The sequence below is a fragment of the Macrotis lagotis genome, chromosome 5, assembly GCF_037893015.1.
Source record: "Macrotis lagotis isolate mMagLag1 chromosome 5, bilby.v1.9.chrom.fasta, whole genome shotgun sequence".
NCBI lineage: Eukaryota > Metazoa > Chordata > Mammalia > Peramelemorphia > Peramelidae > Macrotis > Macrotis lagotis.
The window spans coordinates 75,296,633-75,324,372 of NC_133662.1; the positions used below are offsets into that span (position 1 = coordinate 75,296,633).

Genomic DNA, 27,740 nt, shown 5'->3' on the forward strand with positions numbered 1-27,740 from the left:
TATGAAGAACTCTGAATGGAGGATTTTGTAATTGATCCTGGAGGTGACAGGGAGCCACAGGAATTTACCGAATGGACTTGACCTTTAAGATAATCCCTTTGGTGGCTGAATGATAGGACTGGTGTGGGGAGAGACTTGAGGCAAACAGATCCACAAGTAGGTTATTGTATAACCAGTCTAGATGTGAAAGTGGCAATATCATGGGAGAGAGAGATCTGGTGCATTTGAAAGATATTTTAAAGGTGAAATTGGCTGACCTTGGCAGTAACAGATTGGACTGGGTGGGGAAGGGGGGGATTTAGATAAAGTGAATAATCCAGGATGACTTCTGCATTGCATGCTTTAGAATAAGGTCTTAATTCTCCCAAGGTTTTGTTTTATTTTCCAGTCTTTAATTGAGAAAGACAAACACCTCAACATATCTAACATATTGTCTGTTATTACTTTATTAACATAGATTTAAATTATTGGTATCCAAATTCCTGTTGAGGAGAATATTTCAGTGAAAAGGAGGGTCTCCTAGATAGATCCCCATCTGAAAAGAAGTCTCTTTTATACCATCCTTGACTGATCATCATTAAGTGTTTACCTGAACACTTCCTGAAGTGTGGAGATCACTATTTCACAAGTCCCATTCTAATTTTAGAAAATTATTAGCTGTGGAAATGTTCTTTCTAGGGAGTTAAAAATTCTTCCTTCCTCTAACTTGAATCTACAATTGAATCTTCAGTTCTTGACCTCTATGATGAATGACACCTAAATTCACCACTTTTCTCTTGATCTCACCATTTACCACCTCTCTACAGCTTTTCTTTTTATCATCAAATTCCTCATGTACATTTTTTACACTGTCTACTCTCATTACTTCTATTTTCCTTACCTCAAACCACCAGCTTCACTTGCTTAGTAATTATTTACACTTAAAACAATTGCAAAACAAATATCACAACATTTTTCAATCACTCCCTCCAAGTCCTATCAAAATTCTTTGTCTATTTGCTTTTCCTTTAATATAACATACATATATATATATGTATATATATATATAACATAATATAATATAACAAGCATTTTTAAAATGGCTATTAAATGCTAAGCATGCAAAAGACACAAAGGCAAAAAGTAAAAAATTCTATGCCCTCTAGTAGCTTATAATCTAATAGTACATTATTTACATATGTACAGGCACATTCAAAATAGAGTTGGCTCTTTTTTTAATCTTGTTTTGATTATACTTTCAAAGTATATTAATGATAATGGGATTACTGGTTCATAGGAAACAGTTGTTTTTGTCATTCTAATTATACACTGCCAGATTTTTTCTTTTATTTTCCTGGTTTTTGGAAGACAATGCCCAAGATTACATAGCTATTAAGTATCAGTGTCTGAATCAAGATTTGAACTAAGGTCCTCTTGACTCTAAAACCTGTGCTCTATTCACTGTACCACTTAGAGCTGACCCTCATCATCTCACACCTAAACTATTTTAATAGCTTGCTGTTGGTCTTCCTGCATCATCTTTCTCCTTCTGTTCTCTACTTAGCTATAAAACAGATCTTCTAAAGCAAAGATCTGACTATGTCACCCTACCCCTGCCCCCCCCCCCCCACTTACCATGCCCCATGGCTGCCTCCAGGCTCAAATACAAAATCCCCATTTGGCTTGTAAAGGTCTTCCAAATCCAACCTCCTTTGACCTTTCCAATTTATCCTGTATATGTATTTATTTGTATGTTATCTCCCATGACCCCACCCCTATAAGTTCCTTGAAACCAGAGATCATTTTTTTTTCCTTTTGTTCCTTTCTTTTTTTCCTGATTTTTCCTTGTTTCTTCAGTGTTGCTTTGGTACAGTGTCTGGCATATTATGGACACTTAATAAATGCTTATTGACTTGATATCCTTTTATCATTTATGATCTGTATACTAAGAATTAGCAGTGACATTTCCTTTACACAGAGTCCTTATTAGTTGCCAAACTGCTCATTTTAAAGCTTAGGTCTGAACATGTCACACCACATTCAATAATCTCCCATGGACCATTATTAGCTCCAAGTAGATAAAACCCACTATTTGCTTTTTTGGAGGTCTTCACAACCAAACTATCTTTTTTTGGTCTTTTTACATGTTGTTCCTTTCCATTCAATCCAGCCTTTTTGGTATTTCTCTCATATGATAATTCCTTTCCTGCCTCTACGCCTGTGCTTGAAATGTTCTCCCTCTTAACCTCTGCTCTGAAGAAGCCCTGGCTTCCTTTAAGACTCAGCTGAAGTAACATCTATGGCAAAAGGCCTGACCAGGTCCTAGAACCTTTCCTTATATGTGCATATATATGTATATATATATGTATATATATATGTATATATATATGTATATATATATATATATATATATATATATATGTGTGTGTGTGTGTGTGTGTGTGTACACACACACACACACACACACACACACACACACACACACACACACATATATAGATTTAGGCAAGTACATATATCCATCTATATTTCATGGCTTAAAAGTGGTAGAATGCTGCATGAAAGAATTTAATGAGAAGTATAATGGTTTATATTTTGGAAATATTCCACTAAATCACAGGTTTGGGTGAGGACATAGAGGACTACATACCAAGGGACCACTTGGTGGGACACCAGTTGACCATGTGGCTGGTGCCACTTTTGGCTGCCAGTTAGCTCCTCCTGTCAATTTTCTTTCTCCAGCATTCCACTGAAGATCTCCCCTTAAAAATCAAGTGCAAATGGAATAAGCTAATCAGAAAATAATTATAACTGAAATCTGAACTGTTAAAACTTTGAACTAGGAGACTTCTGCTTATTATATGTAAGGTCATTTAGAAGGATTTGAAAAAATGTATACTATAGATTTCTACTTCCTATTTCAAAATATTCCAAATGTCAGTTAATTAAACTACATGGTCATATCTCTCACTAGTTATAAATATGTCAAAACAACTATAGGAAATACTGGATATACTGTTCAATTGGCACTGAAATTAATAGTTCAAAATGAAGCTAAATATATTAAACTGATGATACTTTACTTAACACCTCACAATTATGAAATGATATTTTTAAATAAATATAAATATGTTTAGTGATAATTGAAGTAAAATGTTTTATTCTAAACTTTTGTAGGGTGAATAATCAATAGTTTTCCAATCTTATGTTTAAAAGGATCTAATTTTAGAATGAATAAATTTCACATTTACTGTTAAAAAACGAATGCCTTCACACTATTACAATGTACAGAAAGTAGAAGTTTATTTTGCTGGTTCTCAAAATGATTTATGTATTACATAGTGAATAGCTTAATTAATTATAGATTTTGGTTATTCCAAGAAAATGCTTTAATATTTTCCCTCCACCTCTCAGTTTAGGAGAAAACAAAAAAAGTATGGTTCTGAGTACTTACTTTTTTGATGTGGTACCAGAAATCCCAAGATCTGCAATTAGATAAGAGAATAGTATATTTATATTTTATTATCAAAAATTTTAAATGGAATAATTTTATAATGTATAAAAATATAGCTTTAAAGAAACTGTTGCCAATAATTAACAATAATATTAATAACTGATTGTTGATATTACTCTGCCAATTCTGCTATTAGAAAATGGGATTAGGAATTTAGAACAGAAGGCAAAGAATGATAACTGCACAATTAAATTTGTCAATTGAGACTGACAAAGAAAAAGGAACTTTTGTAATGGTTTTATAGTCTAAGATAAATTTTTCCTCTTGAAATAATCTAGGCTACCCAAATACTGGAAGCATTTATTTTTTTTCCTTGAATACGAGAAGTAGACTGTGCTTTTAAAAAGGACTGTTATTCTTTAAAAAAGTAACACTAAAAAGTAGATATGAAATTTACTAAAATAATGCTTCTATTTGTATAATCTAGGTTACTATAGTAAAAAGTACACTAGATACATCTCTTTTACTGTATTACTTATTTTAATACTAAAACCATGATGAATTTATGACTACTATAATTCTAGACATAGATTAACTGTGTCATTATTTGAGTTATGACAAGCATAGCATTAAGTAACCAAGTTCTCTGTCAGTGTGTGTGTGTGTGTGTGTGTGTGTGTGTGTGTGTATGTGTTTTTATAAGTGCTGGGGATACCAAAAAAAGTAAAATAGTCTTCTTTGTCCTCAAGGAGGTCATATTCGAATGCAGGAAACAACATCTAAAAAACTTGATACAAAAAAGACACATATACAGTATAGACAGGAGATAATTTTAGAGGGGAAAACCCTAGTAGTTAAAAGGACCATGAAAGGCCTCCAGAAGATCATCCCAAGATCACATTAATTTTTGTGGCTACAATATCAACTGCTGACTTACATTGTGCCTGTACTTCACAAAAAAAAACTACTGAACATTTTTTAGACCAATTGCTGTTCAAGTATCTTATATTTATGAATTTTTTTTGTATCCAAGTGTAAGACTTCATCTCCCTCACCATTTAATTTCATCTTACTATATTAAACCAATTTTCTAGCCAGTCAAGGTCTTTTGGATCCTGTCATCAGGGTGTGTTAACTATCCCCTCTCTGATAAAATTAAAAATATTAAGCAGTACTCTTTTAGAGTTCTTCTATCACAATGCCATTAAACTATTAGTGATTACTCAGATCCAGTCATCCATCCAGCTCTGAATCTTACTATATTATCATCTAGTCCTCATCTCTTCATCATATTCACAAAAGCAACAGGAGATCTTTTATCAAAAGCTTTCTTACAATAGAAGTAAACTATACCAACAGTATCCCCCCCCCCCCATCTACTAGATTAGCAATCCCACTGAAATAGGAGATTAGGAAAATCTGCTATGATTGTTGTTGAAGTCTTGCTGTCTCTTTGTAATCACTGCTTCCCCTTCTAGACTTGTGCCAACCATCTCTAATGATTTATTATAGAATTTTCCCAGGAATTAGTCAAACTCATTGATCTATAGTATGTGAACTCTGCTCTCTTCCCACTTTTCAAAATGGGAACAAGCCAAACTTTTAAAATGTGTGTTTTGACAAGTATGGAAATATGTTAAACAGGATGGTACATGTACAATCTATCAGATTACTACTTGCTGCCATGAGGAGGGGAGAGGAAAGGGGAGGTAGTAGAAAAGTTGAAATTTAAGAGCTTATAAAAAGATTAATGCTGAAAACTATCTTTGTATGTAATTGGAAAAAAATAAAATATGTAAAAAACCATGAAAATGTATGTTAAGTGTTTATGCTGAATCGGTTATTTTCTAGTTGAAATAACTTTGATAACAATAATAACAGGTAATAATGATTAGTGTATATATAACATTTTAACCATTTCAAAGCATATATCTCAATTGATCTATACAATCTTGCAGGGTTGGGATTATTATTGTGGCAATTTAACAGAGGAGGAAAGTGAGGCACAGCAAAGTAAAGTGTGTGCCTCAAGAACATGCAGCTAAGTGAGTGTCTGAGGCAGTACTTGAACACAGGCTCTCCTGATACTAAGTCTAACACTCTTTTCTACTATGCAACCTAGCTTATAAAGACCAAGAACAAAGGGGAAAGGATTAGTGGGAAATAGGAAATGGTCTTCATAAGGAAATTGATAATAAAAGAAAGGACAGTTTTATTATAAGCAATAAGCTGATAAAATTGGCATAAAGAGAAAGGTTTGGAAAAAATTTCAAAATGAAAAAAGGAAAAGTTTGGAAGTGGGGTTGGTCATTAGACTAGCATGCCTAAGTAGTCATACATGAGACATTAAAAATTGATTATCTTTACATTATTCCTGTTGTTCTCCCAATTTTGTTCATTTTGTTCACTTCTGTTCATCTCCTAGTTTTGTTCACTTCATTTTACAACATATAAGTTCATTTAAGTCTTCCCAGGTTTTTCTAAAACTGCCCCCTTTCATTATTTCTTATAGCACAATAATATTCCAATACATTCATATTCTGAAACTTTTTCAGCTTTCCACAACTGATAGGCATCTCCTCATTTGTAATTTCTTTTCCACCTCAAAAAGAGCTGCCATACATATTTTTGTGCATATGAACTTTTCCTTTGATCTCTTTAGTGAGGAAGTAGCTAGATCAAAAGATACATAAAGTTTAATAGCTTTGGGGTATGGTGCCAAATTGCTAAACAACTGGATGGACAAATTCACAGCTCCCCCAAGAGCCCGTCAGTATTTTCCCTTTTGTCATCTTAGCCAGGGTGATAACTGTGAAGTAACACACCCTCAGAGTTGTTTTAATTTCATTTCTCTAATTATTAGTGAGTTAGATTATTTCATCTTATAGCTACTGACAGTTTGAACTTCTTCCTCTGAAAACTGCCTATTCAAATCCTTTAAGCATTTATCAATTGGGAATTGGATCTTTTTTTCATCTGTTTCTTATCCAAGAATTGATAATCCTTAGTATGTCTAGATTTTTTAAGAAAGATTTTATTTATTTTGAGTTTTACAGTTTTTCCCCCCATTCTTGTTTTCCCTCCCACCCCCCACGCCCCCCCCAGAAGTTAGTCTTTTAGTCTTTACATTTTTTTCCGTGGTATACATTGATCTAAGTTGAATGTGATGAAAGAGAAATCCTTAAAGAAAGAAAAATAAAGTATAAGAGATCACAAAACTACATAATTAAGATAATGGATATTCCCCCCTGACATTGAAGGTAAAAGTCTTTGGTCTTTGTTCAAATGCCACAATTCTTTCTCTGGATACAGATGGTATTCTCCATCCCAGAAAGCCCAAAATCGTCCCTGATTGTTCCACTGATGGAATGATTAAGTTCATCAGAGTTGATCATCACCCCCATGTTGCTGTTAGGGCATACAATGTTTTTCTGGTTCTGCTCATCTTGCTCAGCATAAGTTCATGCAAATAGGAATGGGACCTTTGATATACAGAGAACTGAGTCAAATTTTTAAAAGAACAAGCCATTTCCCAATTGACAAATGGCCAAGAGATATGCAAAAGCAATTTACAGATGAGGAAATTAAAGCAATGTGTAGTCACATGAAAAATTGCTCTAAATCATTACTTATTAGAGAAATGCAAATTAAAGCGTCTCTGAGGTATCACCTCACACCTCTCATATTGGCCAATATGACCAGAAAGGATAATGATCATTGTTGGAAGGGTTGTGGGAAATGACACTATTACATTGTTGGTGGAGCTGTGAACTCATCTAACCTTTCTGGAGAGCAATTTGAAACTATGCCCAAAGAGCAACAAAAATGTGCATACCCTTTGATCCAGCAATACCACTACTGGGTCGACACCCTGAAGAGATGGTGAAAAAGGGTAAAAACATCACTGGTACAAAAAATATTCATAGCAGCCCTGTTTGTGGTGGGAAAGAATTGGAAATTAAGTGAATGTCCATCTATTGGGGAATGGCTTAATAAACTGTGGTATATGTATGTCACGGAATACTACTGTTCTATTAGGAACCAGGAGGGATGGGAATTCAGGGAAGCCTGGAGGGATTTCCATGAACTGATGCTGAGGGAGATGAGCAGAACCAGAAGAACACTGTACACCCTAACAGTAACATGGGGGTGATGATCAACCTTAATGGGCTTGCTCATTCCATCAGTGCAACAATCAGGCACAATTTTGAGATATCTGTGATGGGAAATACCACCTGTATGAGTTTGAACAAAGACCAGAGACTATTACCTTTAATTAAAAAAAAAAACCATTATCTTATTAGGTAATTTTGCTGTCTCTCATACTTTTATTTTTTTTCCTTAAAGGATATGATTTCTCTCTCATCACATTCAACTTAGATCAATGGATATATCATGGAAACAATGTGAAGAGTAATAGACTGCCTTCTGGGGGGGGGTTGGGGGAGGGAAGCGAGATTAGGGGGGAAATTGTAAAATTCAAAATAAATAGATAAATCTTTAAAAAGTTCCTACAAGAACGGACAATGCAAAAAAAAGAAAGAAAGAAAGAAATGAGATCTTTATCTAACTTGCTACAAACGTTTTTTCCTACCCCAAGTTTCCTGATTTTCTGATAAAAGGTGTTATATAAAGGAAAGAAGAACTCTGAATCAGTTTTGACTCTTTTCATAAGGGCTATATATGCACCTCTCCAGTTGAAGAAGTCAGAAACTCCCTATTATGCAAAATGAGAAACAAATGTCAGTAAGTTCAAGAAAATTTTTTACTAGTTTCAAGAAGAAAAATAAAGCTATTCATTGAGGTGTTAAGAAGGTGATTTACTGCTAAGTGATGTAGAATAACCTACAGGTATGACTGAAAAGGCAAATTAGGAATTATACTGCCTTCCTAAGCCATGACAAATAACATCCCAAGACTAAAGCTCATATGAGGAAGAATGACTGTGGCACAAGAAACCTGGAAAGAGTTAAATCCTAAGCAGGAAATCTGAAAACTCTGGATCAAGGTATTCTTTTTTAGTATTACTTCAGAATGATGTATTAGAATTTAGGAGAGATATTAGAAGAACAAGGAGAATAGGGGAAATTAATAGCTAGTTAATAAGATGATGTCAGAGTATGTAATATAGTTTTTGGGCTATGGTTCAAGATGATAGAATGAAGAATTATTGAGTAGGTTTGAATTGCCTCAACAAGACATATGAAAAATAATTTTCTGGAGACTTGCTGATCAAATTATAAGACACCTTTAAATTGAATATGAAAGGGCAGGAATAACTACATCAGATAACATGAAGAATATAAGTGACAGAGAAAGAAGAAATGTCGGGGAGAGAGAGAGAGAGAGAGAGAGAGAGAGAGAGAGAGAGAGAGAGAGAGAGAGAGAGAGAGAGCACATTTCACAAAAGAGGAAGAGCACAAGTGATTATAAATGGTTTCAAATATGCATATACCAGCATGTGGAGAATGGACAATGAAGTTTAGGATTTTTTTAAATAAGTTTTTATTTTTCTGTATTGTTTGTAATATTGTTCTTTCCTCAAATTATGATTTTTCCTTTCCTTCTTTCATAAACATAGTGCTAAATGTCTTCAATTATTTTAACTTAATCTATTTGCTAATTCTTTCTGTAAGGTAAGCCATTTGGCCCAGATTTATTTGGGTATTTATTTAGTGATGGTTATATAATCAAGTCAGATGAACAGTCTTTTATGGAACCTGGGTGGCCAGTTAAACACCTTGTTTATGATACTTATGTAAGTCCCAGATTTGGCAAATGCCAACTTGGTTCTATGCCCTATAAATGTCCAGGCCAGGGGGCAGATCTATGGGACAAATGGGTGGAAAGGAGTACATGGAGTAGACTGGACAAGGTGGGGAAGTGAAGGCAAGTGATAAGGGGGAGAGGCAGACTAGGAATTTAAGGAACTGATAAGCAAAATTGGGTTATGCAGATAGATTTACATGTGGACTTGACCTTGCAAGCCTCCTGCCACCAAGGCTGTACAATAAAAAGGTATAAATTTCTCCAAGTCTTCACAGCATTTCTTTGGTCTCTCTGAGTAAAAAATATGCAAAGCAACCAGGAGGAGAGAACCTCCAGACCTCCAACAACAAAAAGGATATGATCCATTGAGAATAAAAGTAGGAAAGCTGAAGTTTAGAATAACTTGAGGCTTGTAAAAAAGACAATAGAAATAATGTCTCTGTGTGTGTGTGTGTGTGTGTGTGTGTGTGTGTGTTTTTCTCAGTAATGTACAGTGAAGGGGCATATGCACTTAACCCTTAGCAATCAGAGGTGAGGTTCAGTTCTGTTTCACCTTAGAAGGTAATAATTAATGTTACTTACTGCCTACTAAATTTGCAAGAGATGAATCCAGATCACTTCCAAGGGGTTTGCTTGCTGCCATAGTAGGACCAGGTGTTATAGTTGAAATAGGTGCAGGCTGCCCAGCAGGGATCATAGTTGGCATAAGAAGATCCCCTAGACCATCAAACACTGGAATTCAAAAAGATCAGGTTCAGATTTTTTTTTTGAAAATTCCAACAGAATTGAGTTGCTTCTTTTGTCTCTTTCTTGGTAGAGGTAGGGGTGATTAGGAGAGCTGGAGCTTTGATTTTGAAGGTGCACAGAGCTCCCATTTAGGAAACTTCATTACCAGTACAGATAGACAACTCTCCTGCTATTTACTGATTTTTTAGAGTTGCGTGTAATTGAAAATTAATACTTTTACAAAAAAGTAAGTTTTTTTTTGGTAAAAGTATTTTACTGTTGGCAAGATGAAAAATTCAAGAAAGAATTTATAATTTTAAAAAGTATGTGGATACAGACTTCTCAAAGCTGAAATAAATTTAATGAACATCTATAAAATTGCCAAAATTCTTTGTATGTAACTTAGGAATGTAAATGCATGTCAGAATTCATTATTCTGAAACAACAACAAAACTATGATTTTTGAGCATTTAAATTTGAGTAAATGGTTTATTCTCACAAAATCAAATGAAATGGCTGTCACAGAGTAAGACCTGGTAAGCAATATTCATAGTGAACAAACCTACTTAGTCTGTCTTTTATGTATATACTGAAAACTATGATTCTTACTTTTTTATTCTATGTAAGTTTAAGATCACTATAATTACCTCAGAAATTTTAAACAGTAAGCTGACTCTATAGAGATTTAGCCTAATGATTCTTACAGTTCATCTCGAAGAATACCATTTGAGAAGGTCTAATTGTCCAAAATGGACCATTCCAAATACAGACTCAAAGCAGAATTTGTTGTGTCATATCATAGGTTTTAGAAAATCATATTACTAAAATTCAATACAAGTAATATTTGCTAGATATCTATCATAAATACTGTAATAGTATAATTTAAATTGAGGGGAAAATATAGCATTCAATTATGCACTAACTACAGAAGCATCTTGCAAGGAATATAATTAGGGTTCTTTTTAAACTCACTTAATTGCCAAAAACTCACCAATTGTAAATTTGTAGTAAGGACCCAGCATAGGAAGAGTAGAATGGAAGAGAATACAAACAAAATGACAGCAGGGATGAAAGGTTAAAGGCAGGCAAAGAACACTCTTGTATTTGTATCTCAACTTTGAAAAACTGAATGCCATGCAAGCTGGCATGCTCTCTCTGCCAAAAGCAGTGAGAGTACACATTCAGGTCCTGACTAGGTGGTACAAATTATTTGTTTTCCCTTAAGTTCTAAAACTCATGCAAAGATAAGCACATGCAAAGAAATGATGTGCATGTTAAGTTAGATTTCTGCTAAAAACTAAAAACAGATTCAGGGAGGGTTTGTGGGTGACTCCTAATGCTACCCACAAATGCACTAAATGCAAATAACTGTTAAAATGAGTACTTTAAAATTACAAAAGGGAAAAGTTTGAAATGATAAGGTTCTCAACAACTATTGTTTGTGGTTAACTTCTTGAGAATTGGAAAAATAAGCTAAATTATTTTTAATGAATTAAAATAAGTTAAGTTAAAAGTCCAATCAATTTCCTCACCTGATGGATCAAAGGAGCTGCTGCTAGTAGTTGATGGTGACGTTCCAAAAGCTGCTTCAAAATTAGGCTGCAATAGGTTGTTCTGAGCTGGTGTCACTGGTGATGGAGAGGGTGCAATAAAAGAACCTCCAAAACCTGGAACAACAGATGAAAAGGAAAAAAAATTAAAGCAATATCAGGTACACATATAGTAAATAGGAGCTAGAGTAGTATAGACTCAAAAATAAAATGAGATTTAAATTTAAGAATAGATTAAAAAGTCAGAAAAATTTATCCAATTGGTTTTTATAGGTTTTTCAAGGATACTGCCTAATATAGAAGTTAAATTATTATAAGAGAATTGAAAAATGCAATGTAAGATGAGTAGTTATATTGAGAACAAGGAAGAACTAACTTATAATCACTGATGCTTCATGTTTTAAAGAAAATTTCAGGCTATAATTTTATTCTGTATATCTTATTTCTTTATTCACCAAACAAGTATTTATTATACTCTTGTGTTCTAGACACTGTGAAATGCTCTGGGGAATACAAAGTCAAAAAGGAAAGTATGCCCTGAAGGAGCTCACTTTCTTAGACAGAAGATACACAAATTCAACAAGATGCACCCATAGAAGTAAATACATGTTCATTTTGGTAGGGAGGATAGTGCAGCTGATTGTGTAGCTGGGATGCCTGAGTTGAGCTTTTAGGAAGTATAAAAAAACAATGTATGTGTGTGTGTGTGTGTGTGTGTGTGTGTGTGTGTGTGTGTGTGTGTGTGTGTGTGAGAGAGAGAGAGAGAGAGAGAGAGAGAGAGAGAGAGAGATCGATCAATTGGCTGGACTTAAGAGTGAGTGAAGGGGAGCAATGACAGGCTGGAAACTGAGTGAGGTTTTAAATGCCAACAGAGAAACTGAATTTGATTAAAGTTCTAACAGAAAGAGGAATGGCATGATCTGACTTGCTTTAAAGAGTATCACTTGAGCAGCTATGTGTAAGATAAACCAGAGAGGGTTGAAACTTGAAGCTGGGATATCAACTAGTAAGTTATTGAACTAGTCTTGTAGATAATTGATGTGAGCCTGAAAGGATGGTAGACATGTATATATAGAGAAAAGAGATATCACAAACATTTTGAATTACAAAAAAACTAGAAATTGCTTATTAAGTACAAAATGGAAAAAAATTAACATTCAACTAAAACTAAATGGATATTTTTAAAAAAAGTCTTCATCTATGTTGTATTAATTTCTATTATATTCCTTTACCCAAGACTGAAAATGAGGAAGACATATTCAGCTAAAACAAACACATGAACCATGTCCAATAGTATAAATAATATTCTCCACCCAGTTTCTTACCTTTGCAATGAAGAGAGGGAAATATATTTTCTTAAGCTTTATTTTGGGGTCAAATTTGGTTACTATAATTGTACAGTATTTAGTTTTAAATAGCTTTTCCTTTCCTTTTACATTGTTATAATTCTGTATATTGTCTTCCTAGTTTTATTTAAGTTCTTCCATTAGTTCTTCCTAAACTTTTCTGAATTCCTCATACTCACTGTTATTTATAAAAATTAATTTAGTTCTTTAATTCTTAGTTCTTTCTCCAGCCTTTCCCCATCATTGAGAAGGCAAGAAATATGGAGCAGGAGAAAGAAAAATGAAAGAGGAAATATGTTTCTATCTGCAATATAAGTCCATTGGTTCTTCATCTGTAGATGGATAGCATTTTTGATTGGGAAAATTTGAAGTTTCATAAGATCATTGTATTGATGAACAGACACAGTTTCTTAAGATCCAGCAGTACTCCATTACATTCATGTGACATAATTTGAACACCACTCAACTGGTGGGCATATGTTTCTAATTCCTTGCTATCACAAAAAAGGGCTGTTGTGAATATCTGATATAAATTCTTCCTTTTTGTCTTTTGCCTTCTTGGGACCTGGCAGTGGTGGAGGGGTCTCTGGGTCAAAGGGTTTGGATAGTTTCAGATAGGTAAAACCCTTTCCTTTTCAATTTATTTTTACAATGAACAAAAATTCATCTTTTCTCCCACCTCATAACTTCTGAAAAAGAAAAAAAACCCCACAACTCTTATAATAAACATAGGAAAAACCTATTCCTTTACTATCATATATCCAAAAATATGTTTCAATACATAACCCAATCCATAACTTCTGTTGGAAAGTTAAGTAGCATATTTCATTGTGAGTCCTCTGGAATCATGGTTTGTCATTGAGTTGATCAGAATTTTTAAGTCTTTCAAAGTTGTTCATCCTTACAGTATTCTGTGTTACTGTATCCTTTTGGTTCAGATTATTTAATTGTGCATTAGTTCATATTAGTCTTCCTTGTTTCTCTAAAATCATCTCTTCATTACGTTTTATACAATAATAATATTCCTTTACATTCATTATCATAATTTGGTAATTCATTCCCCATTTGGTGGGCACTCAAGAATGGTTCCAGGCCTTTGCTATCATAAAAAGAAGTGACATAAATATTTTTGTATATAAGACTTATGGGTGATTTTTAAGGTAATACAATAAAACAAAGGTGTCTATTGGGTTTAAAAGATATCTTATAGTTAGGCAGTCAATAAACAGTTATTTAAGTTAAGTACATACTACAATGGCCAGACACTGTATTAAATGCTGGAGATATGAAGACAAAAGACATTTTCTGCTTTTAAGAAGCATGTAGTATAACAGTATAACAGTATAGCAATGTGTTCAACTAGAAAAAAAAATAGAACACTTAAATCAGGAGGCTGCAGTGTTAGAGGAAAGATTAGTCCTACATCCCTACTAGAATTACAAATTCTTAAGATTCAGAAAATCTTTTCACATCACTGTTTAGAAATAACTGAGAGAAATAAATATTATGCTACTATATTCATAATGAATTATTAATTTGTGACCCCCCCCCTTTCCCTCTTTTATTTCTATTGAAACCCATCTCCTGAAAAGGTCAGTTAGCCTCTAAAAGGCATGGTTGAATGATAAGATTTTACTTCTAGCTCTTAAGGCACAAGGGACCTCACTTATAGAAATCCGATCTGGGTGAGCCTTTCTCCTTGGAGAAATCCTATTAGAGTTTAAGGCAACTTAGTTCATAAAAATGAAAACTAGCTAGAGAGGTCAAGATGGAGATGGCTTCCCCTTGCCCAAATGCCTTGGGACCACTGACTCTCAGGATCAAACCAAGTTCTCAAAAGGAGTTGAAAATTGTTAGCTCACCTCCTCATTAAATGTCCTCTAATCAGGGTGGAGTTTTACTTGTTAAGGGAGTTCCCTTTCAGAAGGGATGTAAGGTGTTTTAAGGACTCCTTTGGCTTCTTTGGTTGCTGAGAGAATCACTGATCACTAAAGGATTGCTTGCCAAGTAGATTAATTAAAAAATTGATTATTAATCACCTAGAAATTGTCTCTCACATTTTTCCTTTTTCTCACAATACAGTTATAATTCATAACTTTATACTTAAGTCTAAGAATTTAAAGTATTAAAACTGATAAAGGACTTACTTTTTAAATGCCATTTTTGACAAATTTCATAACTGAATTTTAAAAATGTATATATGAAATATAATTATATAACTAATTAGTTAACAAATTATAGAATTCCATGAGTTCAATAAATAACAATTTTATATATTATAAATGTTATAGAACATTTTCATTTTATCTTTTGTATCAAAAACAGTCACCCTATCTAGTTTTGGGGAGAGAAGTAGTGTAAAGAAATAGTCTTATGTCCCAGACATAAGACATAACTCAGGAAGATGAGTTAAAATCTATCTGGAGCTACATACATCTCACTAGCTTAATCCTAACTTTCTTGTCTATAAAATGGGGAAGTAAAGTACAATAATAGCAATAGTTGGGAAGACAAAATAAAATATGGAAACCTTAAAGCACTACATGAAATTATTCTCTACATATATCAGAATTCACTTTTTAAATAGTAACACAACAGCTTTTTCCTGATTATTATTCAAACATTATATTCTGTTGTTAGCAAAAAACCCCAAAAAACCATGAATATATGGAATTCTCTTTTATATCTTAAGTTCTTGTGAAGAGCTCCAAGAGTTGTGTCTACTGGGTTGGGAATTTTTAGACCTTAAAAATCCAAGCCTATTTTAAAGGAGTCTATATTTGAATTCAAAATAGTTTAAAAACTGAAATCCTGTTTCTGTCTAGACTGTAGAGGTACTAATTTATGACTGATTGGGAATTTTATATTCCTTTCCCATGGCAAAATTTAGATTGTGTTTAAATTAATGAAAAATGGATTACAACACCACAGAGTGAATCAGCATGCTTCACTACTAGACTTTTTAATGACCAATTTTCCTTCAGTCATTGAATGCAATCCAAGGCAGAAAAATGGGAGTGAACTGACAGTGACAAATTATATAAAACAGCTCTGCTGTGATAATGAGTAAGTTTATTACATGACAGGCTTTATAGCTTAAGTGAGGGTTAATCAAAAGGTTTAAAAATGCAAATAAACATGTATTAAATACATACCATACTTAGGTACTACATTAGACACAAGGAGATGCAAAGGTGAAAATAAGATAGTCACTGTCCTCAAGGATATTATGCTTTAATTAAAAGATTAGTTTTTGATAGTGGAAAAACCAAGACATATATCCCAGTCTGCCTAAGTGAGCTAGGCTTCTCATTCTTTTATCTATTTCTGAAAATTTTTTTCTTTTTTGGTTTTTGCAAGGCAATGGAGTTAAGTGACTTGCCCAAGGTCACACAGCTAGGCAATTATTAAATGTCTGAGACCAGATTCGGACTCAGATCCTCCTGATTCCAGGACCGGTGCTCTGTCCACTGCTCAACCTAGCAGCCCCTTTTTCTATTTTTAAAAAAATTAAAATAGTGATATTGCTTTGAGTTATTTCTAGGATGGATGAAACAGATATTTGTGAAAAAAATAAAGTATCTGAATTTTCTTTTGAAGGCAAAGGAAGTTACATGTAGCAAAATTTTCAATACTTTACTGTTTACTATCTTCAGTGAACTATGCCTCAAAGAATCTACTGAACTGATAAAAGAAAAGTGTAAAAACTATATCTTGCCATGAGTTAAGAGCAGAAATTCCTATAGGATTATAAAATTGAAAAGGACTTTGAAAAATGAATCTAGTGCATTAATAAAACCTGAATCATCAGAGATTTTATATAAGGTCATAAAATGTATAGATATGCAAGATTTCTACCATGTTACTCAAGAAGTTATAATATTACTTGGGAAAACTATGAATAGTAAGCAAAATTTAAGAATTACCTCTACTTAAAAGTTAATAGAGACCTTATATTATTTTGACCTTTACGGTGTGCAAAACACTTTCTTAAGAAAGCTGGTAGTAGGGGCGGCTAGGTGGCGTAGTGGATAAAGCACCGGCCTTGGAGTCAGGAGTACCTGGGTTCAAATCTGGTCTCAGACACTAGGTAATTACCTAGCTATGTGGCCTTGGGCAAGCCACTTAACCCCATCTGCCTTGCAAAAACCTTAAAAAGAAAAAAGAATGCTGGTAGTATGGGTATTATCATTCCCATTTTATAGACAGGCTAAAAGTTGAAGCGATATTTTCCCATCTTAAAACAGGAAGTTATGAGGCAATATGGCAAAATGGAAAGAAAACTGGCCTTGTGGAGAATAGGGAGCTGGCTTCAAAACCAGGAGACTTGATTCAAGTCCAGTGTCTGACTCCAAGTGGCTGTATGATTTTGGGCAAATCACTTAGCCACTCATGGTCCTAGGCAACATTCTGACTATAAATAGTAGAGAAGGCTTATATTAATTTTTGTTGCTGTACTCGTCCCCCTGACTGTCCCTTGCCCTGCTAGGTCAGCAGAGTAACTGAATTTATTAATGTCCAATATAAAGTTAATAATAGGAAATAAGATAGCAACAAGGGGAATCTGGAAGTTACATACAAACTGTACCAAAGATCAAAGGAATATAATTTACAAACTGTATTATGTATTAACTAAAATTCAATCCTGATAATATATGTTGAATGAGGAAAAACTATTTAGGTGTTGCATGTCAAAGTTCTGATCCTATGATATGTAAATTTCATACAAAATCCAAACTTCAAATCTTTACACCAAGAGAACACTAAGAACACCAAAAAAGATGCTAACTTTGGATATGTTAATGAACCAAACTCAAGGTAGCATAGATAGGAATTGGTCTATTCCCCCCCCCAAAAAACCTCATAAATTGAGTGAGATATTAAACTCCTATCCATCAAGTACTCTTCCATCTTTGAAGGGTCCTTGCTGCTTAGTGCTCACAACTGTAATCCATGGTTATGTAAGTGATATTCTCTTTCTCATCCCATCCTTTTCCCCACTTTGCCTTCTTTCACCAAATTATTCCCAGTCCTCACGTCACCATTTGTGTCTGTATCACATTTTACCATTTTTCTCTGCCTTTATGGACCACTCCCCCCTCCTCCCAACCCATACCTTCTATGTTTAATTAAAGTATGATTGTCTCCTGGTTTTGGGCTCCCAATTATGGGCTGTCTTGATGAGCTATGTAAAGGTGCTTACTCCTATTTCATAATTTCATAAATTATCAATTTAAGACACCAGTCCACATTTATAAGAGGAGTTTCCTCATCTCACAGTGTTCCTAATATCAATAAAATTGCAGGTTCACTCCCTAGTTCTAATGTTCCAAGTTAGCTATCCTTACTTTGGACTAGCTCAAGTGCCATTATGACTACTCTATGTAAAGATAGCTTATAGGATAGGATAATAGTTTACATTTTTCCTTTTAATATTCTTTGCTGATAATATTTAAAATTTTGTTGGTCTTTTGGGCATAGCAACACTTTGGGCTGATATCTTCAGAAAGTCATCACTTTTAATAAGAGTTACCTTGTGTTATGTATTCCCTAAGGAAGTCACAATACATGATTTGAGTATGTAATGAATTATGTAACTTCTCTAGTCCCTTCTTATTCTGCATTTCAATGAAGTAAGAAAAGAAAGTGTGCTTGTAATCAAGGTTTACAAATAAATATTCTGTGTCAAGCTTGACTGTTTATTGAAGAGCTAAGTATCATTTGGAAAGATGTTACTACATCTTATTATTAGATTTCAAATAAGATCATGCCTATTCCTTCATTATTATTTAATCTTATCTTCTTGCCTTGTAAGGCAATAATGTATGAAAAGAAACCAGTATCTACTGCCTTCCCTAAAGATGTGTTACAATATTTATGGATTAATATATTATTCAAAATCAGTACAGAAGCAACTAATCTCTAATCACCCAGGTAACTTCTATAATATTTTGTAGGAGGAGAGTTATAAGATCTTACTCTTCAATTCCTTTAAAAATCCATAAAAGTATTATTTAGTCCCAGTGCATTATTACTGACTTCAAATTTATCAAAAGATCACATATTTTTAATAGGATCACAGAGTTAAACCTAGAATGGACCTTAGGAATCAAAACCTCGTTCTGGTTTATCCTTCAATTTATTGATGGAGAAACTGAGGCCCAGAAAAGAGTTAAGTGATTTTTCCAAGGTCACACAATAAGTGTTAGCATCAAGACTTGAAACCATTTTACCTTTGGGAAGAAGGTCAATGTTCTCTGCATTAACCAGCCTATGAACTCCACCTTTACAAAGGAGAATTTAGGAGCAGGTTATTTTATTAATATTTTCCTTGGTAAAGACAGACATAAATTCAATGTAGTCTGTATATTACCTTCTTTTCATACCTGAAAATCCATCGTGTTCCATGAGCATCATGGAATCCCATTGTTATTACTGGTTTTCAACCCTTTGGAGTATTTAAATTATTCTAATACATCGATTGCAACTCATTTGACAATTTCTGAAATAGCTCTAGTTTTCCTTGACTGAGTTATCTTTCCATTTTGGGGAAAGATTTTTCTGCCTCTAAATCTTTTTTTTCCCCTAAATATCTCTTTAATTCTGCTCACAAACACATATACACACTCACAAAACTAGTATCTTAAACTCTATCAATGAATCATTTAATTTTGGAAAGACTTTTATGTGACTTAGAGAAATCAGCCTTGTTACTTTATTATCTTATCCATGCTGATCCAAATTCCCAAGGAAATGCTCTTTAAGTGGCACTCATACATTTCTCTTCTGGGACAAGAATTCTATGTAACTCAATTTCTCATCTCAGTCCACTCCATCCATTGTTTTAATCCTATTCTCCCAGTCACTTCTTTTTTTTTTAGGTTTTTTTTTTGTAAGGCAAATGGGGTTAAGTGGCTTGCCCAAGGCCACACAGCTAGGTAATTATTAAGTGTCTGAGACTGGATTTGAACCCAAGTACTTCTGACTTCAGGGCCAGTGCTTTATCCACTACGCCATCTAGCCGCTCCTCTCCCAGTCATTTCTTATTGAGAGATTATAGAAATTATTATTCTTTCATGATCATTCATTTATGAATTTGAGTGAAGTGCTTCACTCACTCCTATGAATTCCTTACCTAATCCCTCTCCTTTTGTGTAGCATCCAACTTTCTCTTTCCTACATAAGATTAACCATGGAGTATTAATTCAACTCTTCGACTTTCCTTTCTCTCATTTCAAATTCTCATTATAAAAATATTTGATCCTTTAGATCTTTTTTAAATCTCCTATTGGTCTTTGTTTTTGAAACTCATATATTAATCTTCCTGAATAATAACCTGTAAATAGGTTAGCCTTTCTTGACAACTTCTTTCTTTTTCCCTTCCTTTCTCTTCTTCCCATCTCCCTTTCTCCCTCTTTCCTTCCCTCCCTTCCTTCCCCTGAAGCTTTCTATCACCACTAAAATATACCAAGACAGCATCTCCTCTTCTCTGAATGAAAGTCTTTCTAATCCTGAACATGCACCTGGTGATTCATTCTTACCTTCTAATTCACTGGCTGAGTTGACATACATTCTGTGGTCAATGGGCATCTTTCCTTGTTTTCAGCTATAGGGTCCAATTACTGCCCTCCATAAGGTTGATGAATCATGACTTAGATTAGGTTTTTCCACTTTGGTAAATGCTATAAACTATGTGTTTTACCAATTTATAGCCAACACTGCAATAACAGCATATAGTTATATTTTATTTTCTTTTACAAAATAATCCATTTCCATATCCATATCCAATAATCTGTTAGAATTCAAACACTGAATCACATAGTTTTTAAATTCTATCCTTAAAAAGAACTTTAACTTTTTATTTGGCAACTTATAACTTTTTACAGAAAATCCTAGATTTGGCCAGAACCTAGGACAAAGCTTTGTTCAGAACTGTCCAATTATAACTTAAAACAATTACCATTATTATCCTCATATCTTCACTGCACAAACTATTGCTTCAAAAGCACCACAAGCTACTGTGTATATGGGGCTTTGATGAAATGACTAAGCCTGAAATCCTATGAATAGAGGATTATTCAGTTAAAATTCATCCAGACTCTGACATTAAGTGAACTCTAAAGAAGCATTAGTTGCCCATGGGATAGCCAGGACAAATCTAAGCAGGAAATGACAAGGATGGCACAGGAAAAGTATTATTTCTTCTAATAAGAGAATGATGAGGGCATAAACCACCAACAAATTCTGACACAGGTACCTCATATAGGTATAGCTATAAAGGCTTTTATTTCTTTCTCTCAAGTAAGGATTTAAAATTCTCAATATTTTCCCTTTGACTCATCTAGCAAAAGAAATTAATCATTTGTAATTTATTGGTGTGTCTTCTATTATACAAATGTAGTAGACTGGAATTAAATTGTAGATTCTAGACCAAAAAAATCTATATTTTTATGTAAGTTATATATGTAATAAACTTAAGACATGAGTCAATAATAATTTCTGCTCATGGGATACAATAACCAATGTAAAATTGCTGGCACAAAGAGAAGAGTAATAAATCTAGATTCATTATAGCACCTCTTTAAAAGAACAATCAAGAAAATAGCCTAATGGAAAGGAAATCACAATAATCTAAATAACCTATAAGGATGGTTTTGCATATAACAGACTTTTTAAACTTACTTTGCAAAATGTAATGAAATTTATTAAAAAATATGAGTAGCTTTTGATCATATCATTTTGTTTTTAGTTCTATGACAGAAATGGGAAAGGTAAACACACATCACAAATTTCTATAAAGCAAAATTTAATTTAAAAATTTTAAATTAATTACCAGCTAGTAGGTCGGCCGAAGCTGAGGAACTAGAAACAGCCTGGGTTGCAGGTTGAGAATCAGTAACACTGCTTCCAAAAGCATCTATTGGATTATCCATTTTGCAGCAAGAAAGGTAAGAGTTTAAATAGTGAATATATTGAAGTAAAGGAATCTATAATTGTAACACCTTGTATTCCCTAGTGACACAGGTATATGAAAAATACAAATTGAACTTTACCAACTGATCTTTATTCAAAATAATGGGTTGCTGAAATTGTTACTGAAGAAAAGAAGAAAAAATAAAACTTACTAAAAGTTATGACCTTAATCTCAGACTTGGGAGAAAGTATAGGGAGAAAATGAAAATTTTTTTCCACAGACTAAATTTGTGCATTGAATACTATTATTCATATATAGCAAAAATGTCTTTTTTTCTTCAATTACAAAGTCAATAATTTTTTTCTCCTTAGGAATATATTAACATTTTAATACTTTAATATTTTAGATTAGTACAAGAAGGAAACATATGTATCTATATTTTCTGTTCAAAATTTAGCTTTTTTAAACTTTAATGTGGTAACTGATATATTTTAGTGCTTCAGTTATGCTTTCCTAACTATATCAGAAATTCATCTGATTTACCCTCTTTGTTAATTATGGAAAACTATTGAATATTGTCAAAAGCAGTAAACTTGGTAGAGAAGATTCACAGATACTTTTGGGCAGAAAAGTTATGCCATTCTCAAGATAAAGATGCTCTAAATTAGCAAAGTTATCTTCAAATTTTGTGGAAGGAGTTTTTTAAAAGTAAGCAACTTAATTCTGATTGAACTGCAGAATTTATTCAATTAATTCTGAGTTTTAACCTTCGAAATCTGGGTGTTTCAATTTTTCATTAAAACCTAATTAGAGCTTGCAATGATTTTTCAAGAATTATGTAAAAGGGGGCAGGCTAGGTGGCACAGTGGATAGAGCACTGACCCTGGGATCAAAATCTGAGTTCAAATCCAGCTTCAGACACTTAATAATTACCTAGATGTGTGATCTTGGACAAATCACTTAACCCCACTGCCTTGTAAAAAAACCAAAAAAACAGTTATGTAAAAGTTGATTAACGAAACAAGAGATGAAAAAGAATCAGAGTAGACAAATTTTTAAATCAAACTTAAGTGCAGAAATCAAAATTAAGACAATGGAAAATCCCCTGGTTACGTTTAAACCATGCAATAAAAATGATGAATAGATGATAGTAAAGAAATGAAATGGATGAAAATCATAGCTTTCAAAATCACATTCACATTCATGACAGAAAAATGATTTTGTAAAAGGGAGAAAATGACTGAATTAAACAAATAAGGATGGCTAAAAATAATCTTGAAAAAAAGTGACTTAAGCTGTGAAGAAAGGTTAATACGCACCACCAAAAAGATCAATCACACCTGAAGAATCCACCTTTGCCGGAGAGGCAGTGGCTACAGGAGATGCTGCTGCAAATGCATCAACTGCAGTTAAGTAGAGAATGATAATATAGATCATTCTGAGAGCCTCAGTAGTTCTTTTTGAGATCTCTATTTATACTCAAAATTAATAAATCCTATGAGCAAAATGACCTATTAATAAGGCAAAACTAGAAGTGCATTTTAAGATAAATGTTGCTTTTCTGAAGAATAGCTCAAAATGATACTTTACAAATTAAGGATTTTGACACGTTATTTTTCCCCACCTGCCCAGATTAAAGAGTACATAATTTACTATAAGTGATGTCAAGATTGAGAATGGTAAATCTTATCAATAAACAACAGCCCATCCAATTTCTACTCGATGGTTAAGAGGAGATTGAACTGAATTCCTCGTTAATTTTCTCTAGCCTATGTGACTCAAATATCACAAATCCAAGGACATTCATTATGTCTACACATAATGATGAACTGACCAATAAGAAGATTAGATTTCTGCAAGAGAACTCACCGGATAAGAGATCAGCAGTGAGAGAACTCTCAGGCACAGGAGAAGCCCCATGTGGAGGAGATGAGAAAGCATCTTCCAAAAATGAAACAAACCAAAATCAAGAAGAAGTAGAAAACTGAAATCAAAGTTAAAAATCTAACAAATTTATAATCACAAATAAGAGTCAGGTGCTTCAGCGTGAAAATATCCAAGAAATCAAAAGAAAGAAAGGATCTGTTTATTTTTACCTGTACCAAACAAGTCTATGCTAGGAGTAGCATCTGGCTTAGGCGCTGCAGCAACATCAGGAGCAGATTCAAATAAATCTAAGACCAAGAATATACATACCTTTACTCAGTTTGACCAAATTGAAACAATATTCATTTCCAGTTCTGAATTTTGCTTAGGAGAATTCTGAGGTATGTTGCAAATGGTTTGTAGCAAATAATTTAAATATACAGTATACATGCAACATTTTATGTGTATGCTGTATGTGCATTTGACAAACCAGAATTCAATCAACCAGAATCAAAGAGCTTTAAAGAATTACCACCAAAGATATCTAGAGCAGGAGGAGCAGTGGTTGTGGTGGTAGAGGCAGGTGTGGTGGCGGTGGTGGTAGTGGCAGTAGCAGCAGTAGTAGTAGTAGCAGTGGCAGTTGCGGCAGCAGGAGAAGGAGAAGGAGTTGTTGCGGGAATCGTGGGGGCTGCACTAGTTGTAGGGGTAACTACAGGAATGCTGGTCTCAGGTGGCTTCATTGCAAAAAGGTCCAGTTCAGGAGCAGTCTCTGCACTACCTTCAGATGGGGCAAAGGGGTCTTGTAAAAAGGAAAGTGGAGAATATATATATATATATATAGGATCAGTAAGGAAAGAAATAAGAGAAAATAATCACAGCCCAGGATAACATACACTATAAACAGATAAACACACAATCTAGGTGTTCTATTCCAGTGCAAGCCTAACTAGTGTAAATAGTACATTTCTTTATATTTTTAAGAAATTTACAAGTATGAAGGTAAAGATTTCAAACTTGAGTTGGGTAAGGTCAGAAAGAAGTGTATATTTGAAGTATAACTTCAAATCCTCAATTCAAACCCACCTGACAAACTTAGTAATTTTTTACATTTCAAAAAACATGCTGTTTATTAGTTACTTGGACTAGGATAGTAAAAAGTGCTCCATAGCATTAGAGAAAAAAACATTAAGAAAACATACTTGCATTGACAAAAATTGTCAATTTTGAGAAATTGCCAATTTTGAGAAGTATGCGCATCTCTATCTTAATGTTTTAAGTGTTGCTCTTGTTAATTTGATTGTATGAATGATACTTTGTACTCACAAGAAACCAAGAATGATTGATAAATTGGAAAAAAAACTCAACAAAGCAACAACAAATGGCCACATCTGACTCTAGGATTTAATACTAGAACACAAAACAAGAGACTTGCTAATGACAGAAAACCCACCATTTCCTGAACATGCATCAAGTGCTGCTGCTACAGGGGTTGGGGTGGCTGGTGCTGCTGCCCCTTCAGGTGCTGCAGGGGCTTCACCAGGAGAAGCTGCAAAGGCATCTTGGGTGCAGTATTTTTTTAAACAATAGAAATTAAAAGAATAAAAAAGAGAAGAAAATATAGTAAAAGAACCAAGTTAAATTGCAGAAGAAGGCTCCCTTATACAACACGAATTTTTAGAAATGTTATTTTTATGGGTCATGCACTGTTGACAGTCATGAAGTAATTTTTTTCCTTGCATTCCTTCTAGACAGTTACATACTATGTGGTTCAGTTTTGTTACTGCCAAGGCACATTAAAGTCCAAAAGATAACATGATTCTCATTGTATAAGGGTTCTGAGCAGCATGTTTTATGCAATTTCAGAAATTAACTAGAATGGATGTTAAAAATTAAAATATAAGAATAAACCAATGTCAGTTAAGACTTTAAAATTTTCATGTTTAGTCAGACTTGCTTAAGGTAACTATCATGACATATCTGACTAGTGGCTTAAAGCAAACATATATGTCTTCTTTAATGCCAATTTAGATAAATAGGTACCTGTAATGTGTACAGAACAACATAAGCTGTAGTCTAGTTACAAATGTTTAACAATAAAGCAATAATTTTAACAACAGCATAAAAAGACTTCTTAGTTATTGACAAAGATTAGAACTTTCTTAGTCAATGAAAGCATTTCTAGACAAATATTAAATTTATTTTAAAGAAGTAAGGGGGCATGACTAAAGTTCCCTTATTTCTATTAAAATAATTTACTTAGCTTTCATTTAGATCCAATTATTATGACAAATCTATCTTCAACTGCTGAAAAATTCAGATAGTCTATCTATTCATATTCCTCTGTTGCAACATTTGCATCTTTATGCCATCAGAGAACTATTTGATTCTAGAAAGCTTATAATGTATGGTACCCATCAAAGATTATTAATGCACTTGTCAGAAACAATTTGAGTATGTTAAGAGGTTAGCATTGAACTACATTTAACATTACTATCATTTCACATTCTTCAAACTTCATTTTTTGACTAGTTAGCACACTCTAGAAAGAACATCTGATATGGAATTTAATGACAAAATAATCTATTTCAATGTCATACTATATTTTAAAGATTATGCTATTTAGCCTTTTTTGTCAAAGAACCTTACATAAATCCTAAAGATGGGCATGCATATGCTTTAATAACAATTGTTTTTAAAAAAGCATCTTAAGACATGTATAATAGTGAAGGTATAGATAATACTATTTTAAATGAATGCTTCTCTAAAGCTGACCATTTAAACTATAATCAACATTTTAAAAACAGAAGTTCAAATTTTTAAGGTTTTTAAATATGAACAGCTTAATATCAATGTGGTATAAATAATACAAAAAAGTGATGTTTATTTCTAGAATTAATGCTAAACAAAAGTAGAAAATCATGCACCTAAGTCATATATACATATATATACAATATCTACCTACATATCTATCTATATTTTATATATATATATATATCACTATATTGCTATTTAATGCTTAATTCTTTAAGTTCCTAATAAGGACTATTAAATTATGTAAAATGTATTTAAAATATTATCTATTGAAAAAGAAACCTGCAATTTCAATACTTTTTCAAAGTTCATAGGTACAGGAAAACTTTAATAGTAAAGTTAATGCTATTGTGAGTGGAATGGAATAGAATAGAAAACATATCTCTAGAAAAATCTTGGTATCACTGTCAATACAAAGCTCAAACAAAATAAGAATGGTCAATATGACCTCAAACTTCTTAAAGTGAACAAGTCAAAAGGTTAAGTTTTACTACTGAAAATTAAGCAATAACAATAACCTACAATATCAAGATAGAAGTGGCTACACTAATATTTTCTCAACAATGTAATTAAACATATTCAATGCAAACAGAATTGGAATATTTGTGAAATCAAGTGGATACTGTCCATGCTAAAATATGTTTCCAGGCCAATCAGTTTAGTAGGTTTATTTTCAAAACATTTTGCTAACTTGGAATGCTTTAAAAATAACTTCTATAACTTGGAGTCAAAACTAACTCCAAAGGCAGTATTTTACCTGAGAAACTTAACAAAATAAGCAAAATAATTGCAAAGCATGCCTTGTGAAACCTTGTTTAAAAGATCTGAGGGGGAGGTATTTCAATTGAAAAAACAGTAAGTAAAAAAAATAGAACAAAAGACTGGCTAAAAGAAGGCAATTAAAAACTTATGAGATATATTTAAAAGAGTTCTTAGACAAATCTACAAACATTTTTATTTCCAATGTAGAATGTGCTGGACACTTTCAAAAACCTTTTCTTTTAACTAATATTTCAACTCATTTAATTCATCAGAGAGAAAGCCTCAGTTACTTGAGCATATATTAACACCTGTTAATAACTTTTTCTATAAGTTGAGTAAGTTCTTGTATGGAAGGCTTGCAGTAACTGTCAGAGATGAAGGGCAGTGTTCTCCCACAAGTGGCACTAGGGATGGGATGGTTGTTGAACTTACATAAGCCTATGCATGAAAAAGAAATGTATAATTCGTTGAGTTCTCTCAACAGTGTTTTACAATAGCAATTTATATTTTCTGAAAGAAAAAGTGGCAGCTAATTAAATCTCACTCCTACTATATAATTCCAC

General features: G+C 33.3%; 1 protein-coding gene across 2 annotated transcripts in view; it reads right to left on the bottom strand.

The window, feature by feature from the left end:
* The window catches only part of SNAP91 (synaptosome associated protein 91), a 226,747-nt gene that overhangs the window by 8,972 nt on the left and 190,035 nt on the right, over positions 1–27,740 (bottom strand). The window contains exons 18-28 of one of the 2 annotated variants that reach the window (XM_074187088.1): positions 25,055–25,162; positions 24,137–24,382; positions 23,835–23,912; positions 23,608–23,679; positions 23,058–23,141; positions 21,658–21,741; positions 19,058–19,108; positions 11,461–11,595; positions 9,785–9,934; positions 3,434–3,464; positions 2,630–2,741 (exon numbers count right to left, since the gene is read on the bottom strand). In XM_074187088.1, the coding sequence (XP_074043189.1) occupies positions 2,630–2,741; positions 3,434–3,464; positions 9,785–9,934; positions 11,461–11,595; positions 19,058–19,108; positions 21,658–21,741; positions 23,058–23,141; positions 23,608–23,679; positions 23,835–23,912; positions 24,137–24,382; positions 25,055–25,162 (1,151 nt within the window). The remainder of the gene's footprint in view (positions 1–2,629; positions 2,742–3,433; positions 3,465–9,784; positions 9,935–11,460; positions 11,596–19,057; positions 19,109–21,657; positions 21,742–23,057; positions 23,142–23,607; positions 23,680–23,834; positions 23,913–24,136; positions 24,383–25,054; positions 25,163–27,740) is intronic. The other variant, XM_074187089.1, reaches the window with a different exon arrangement.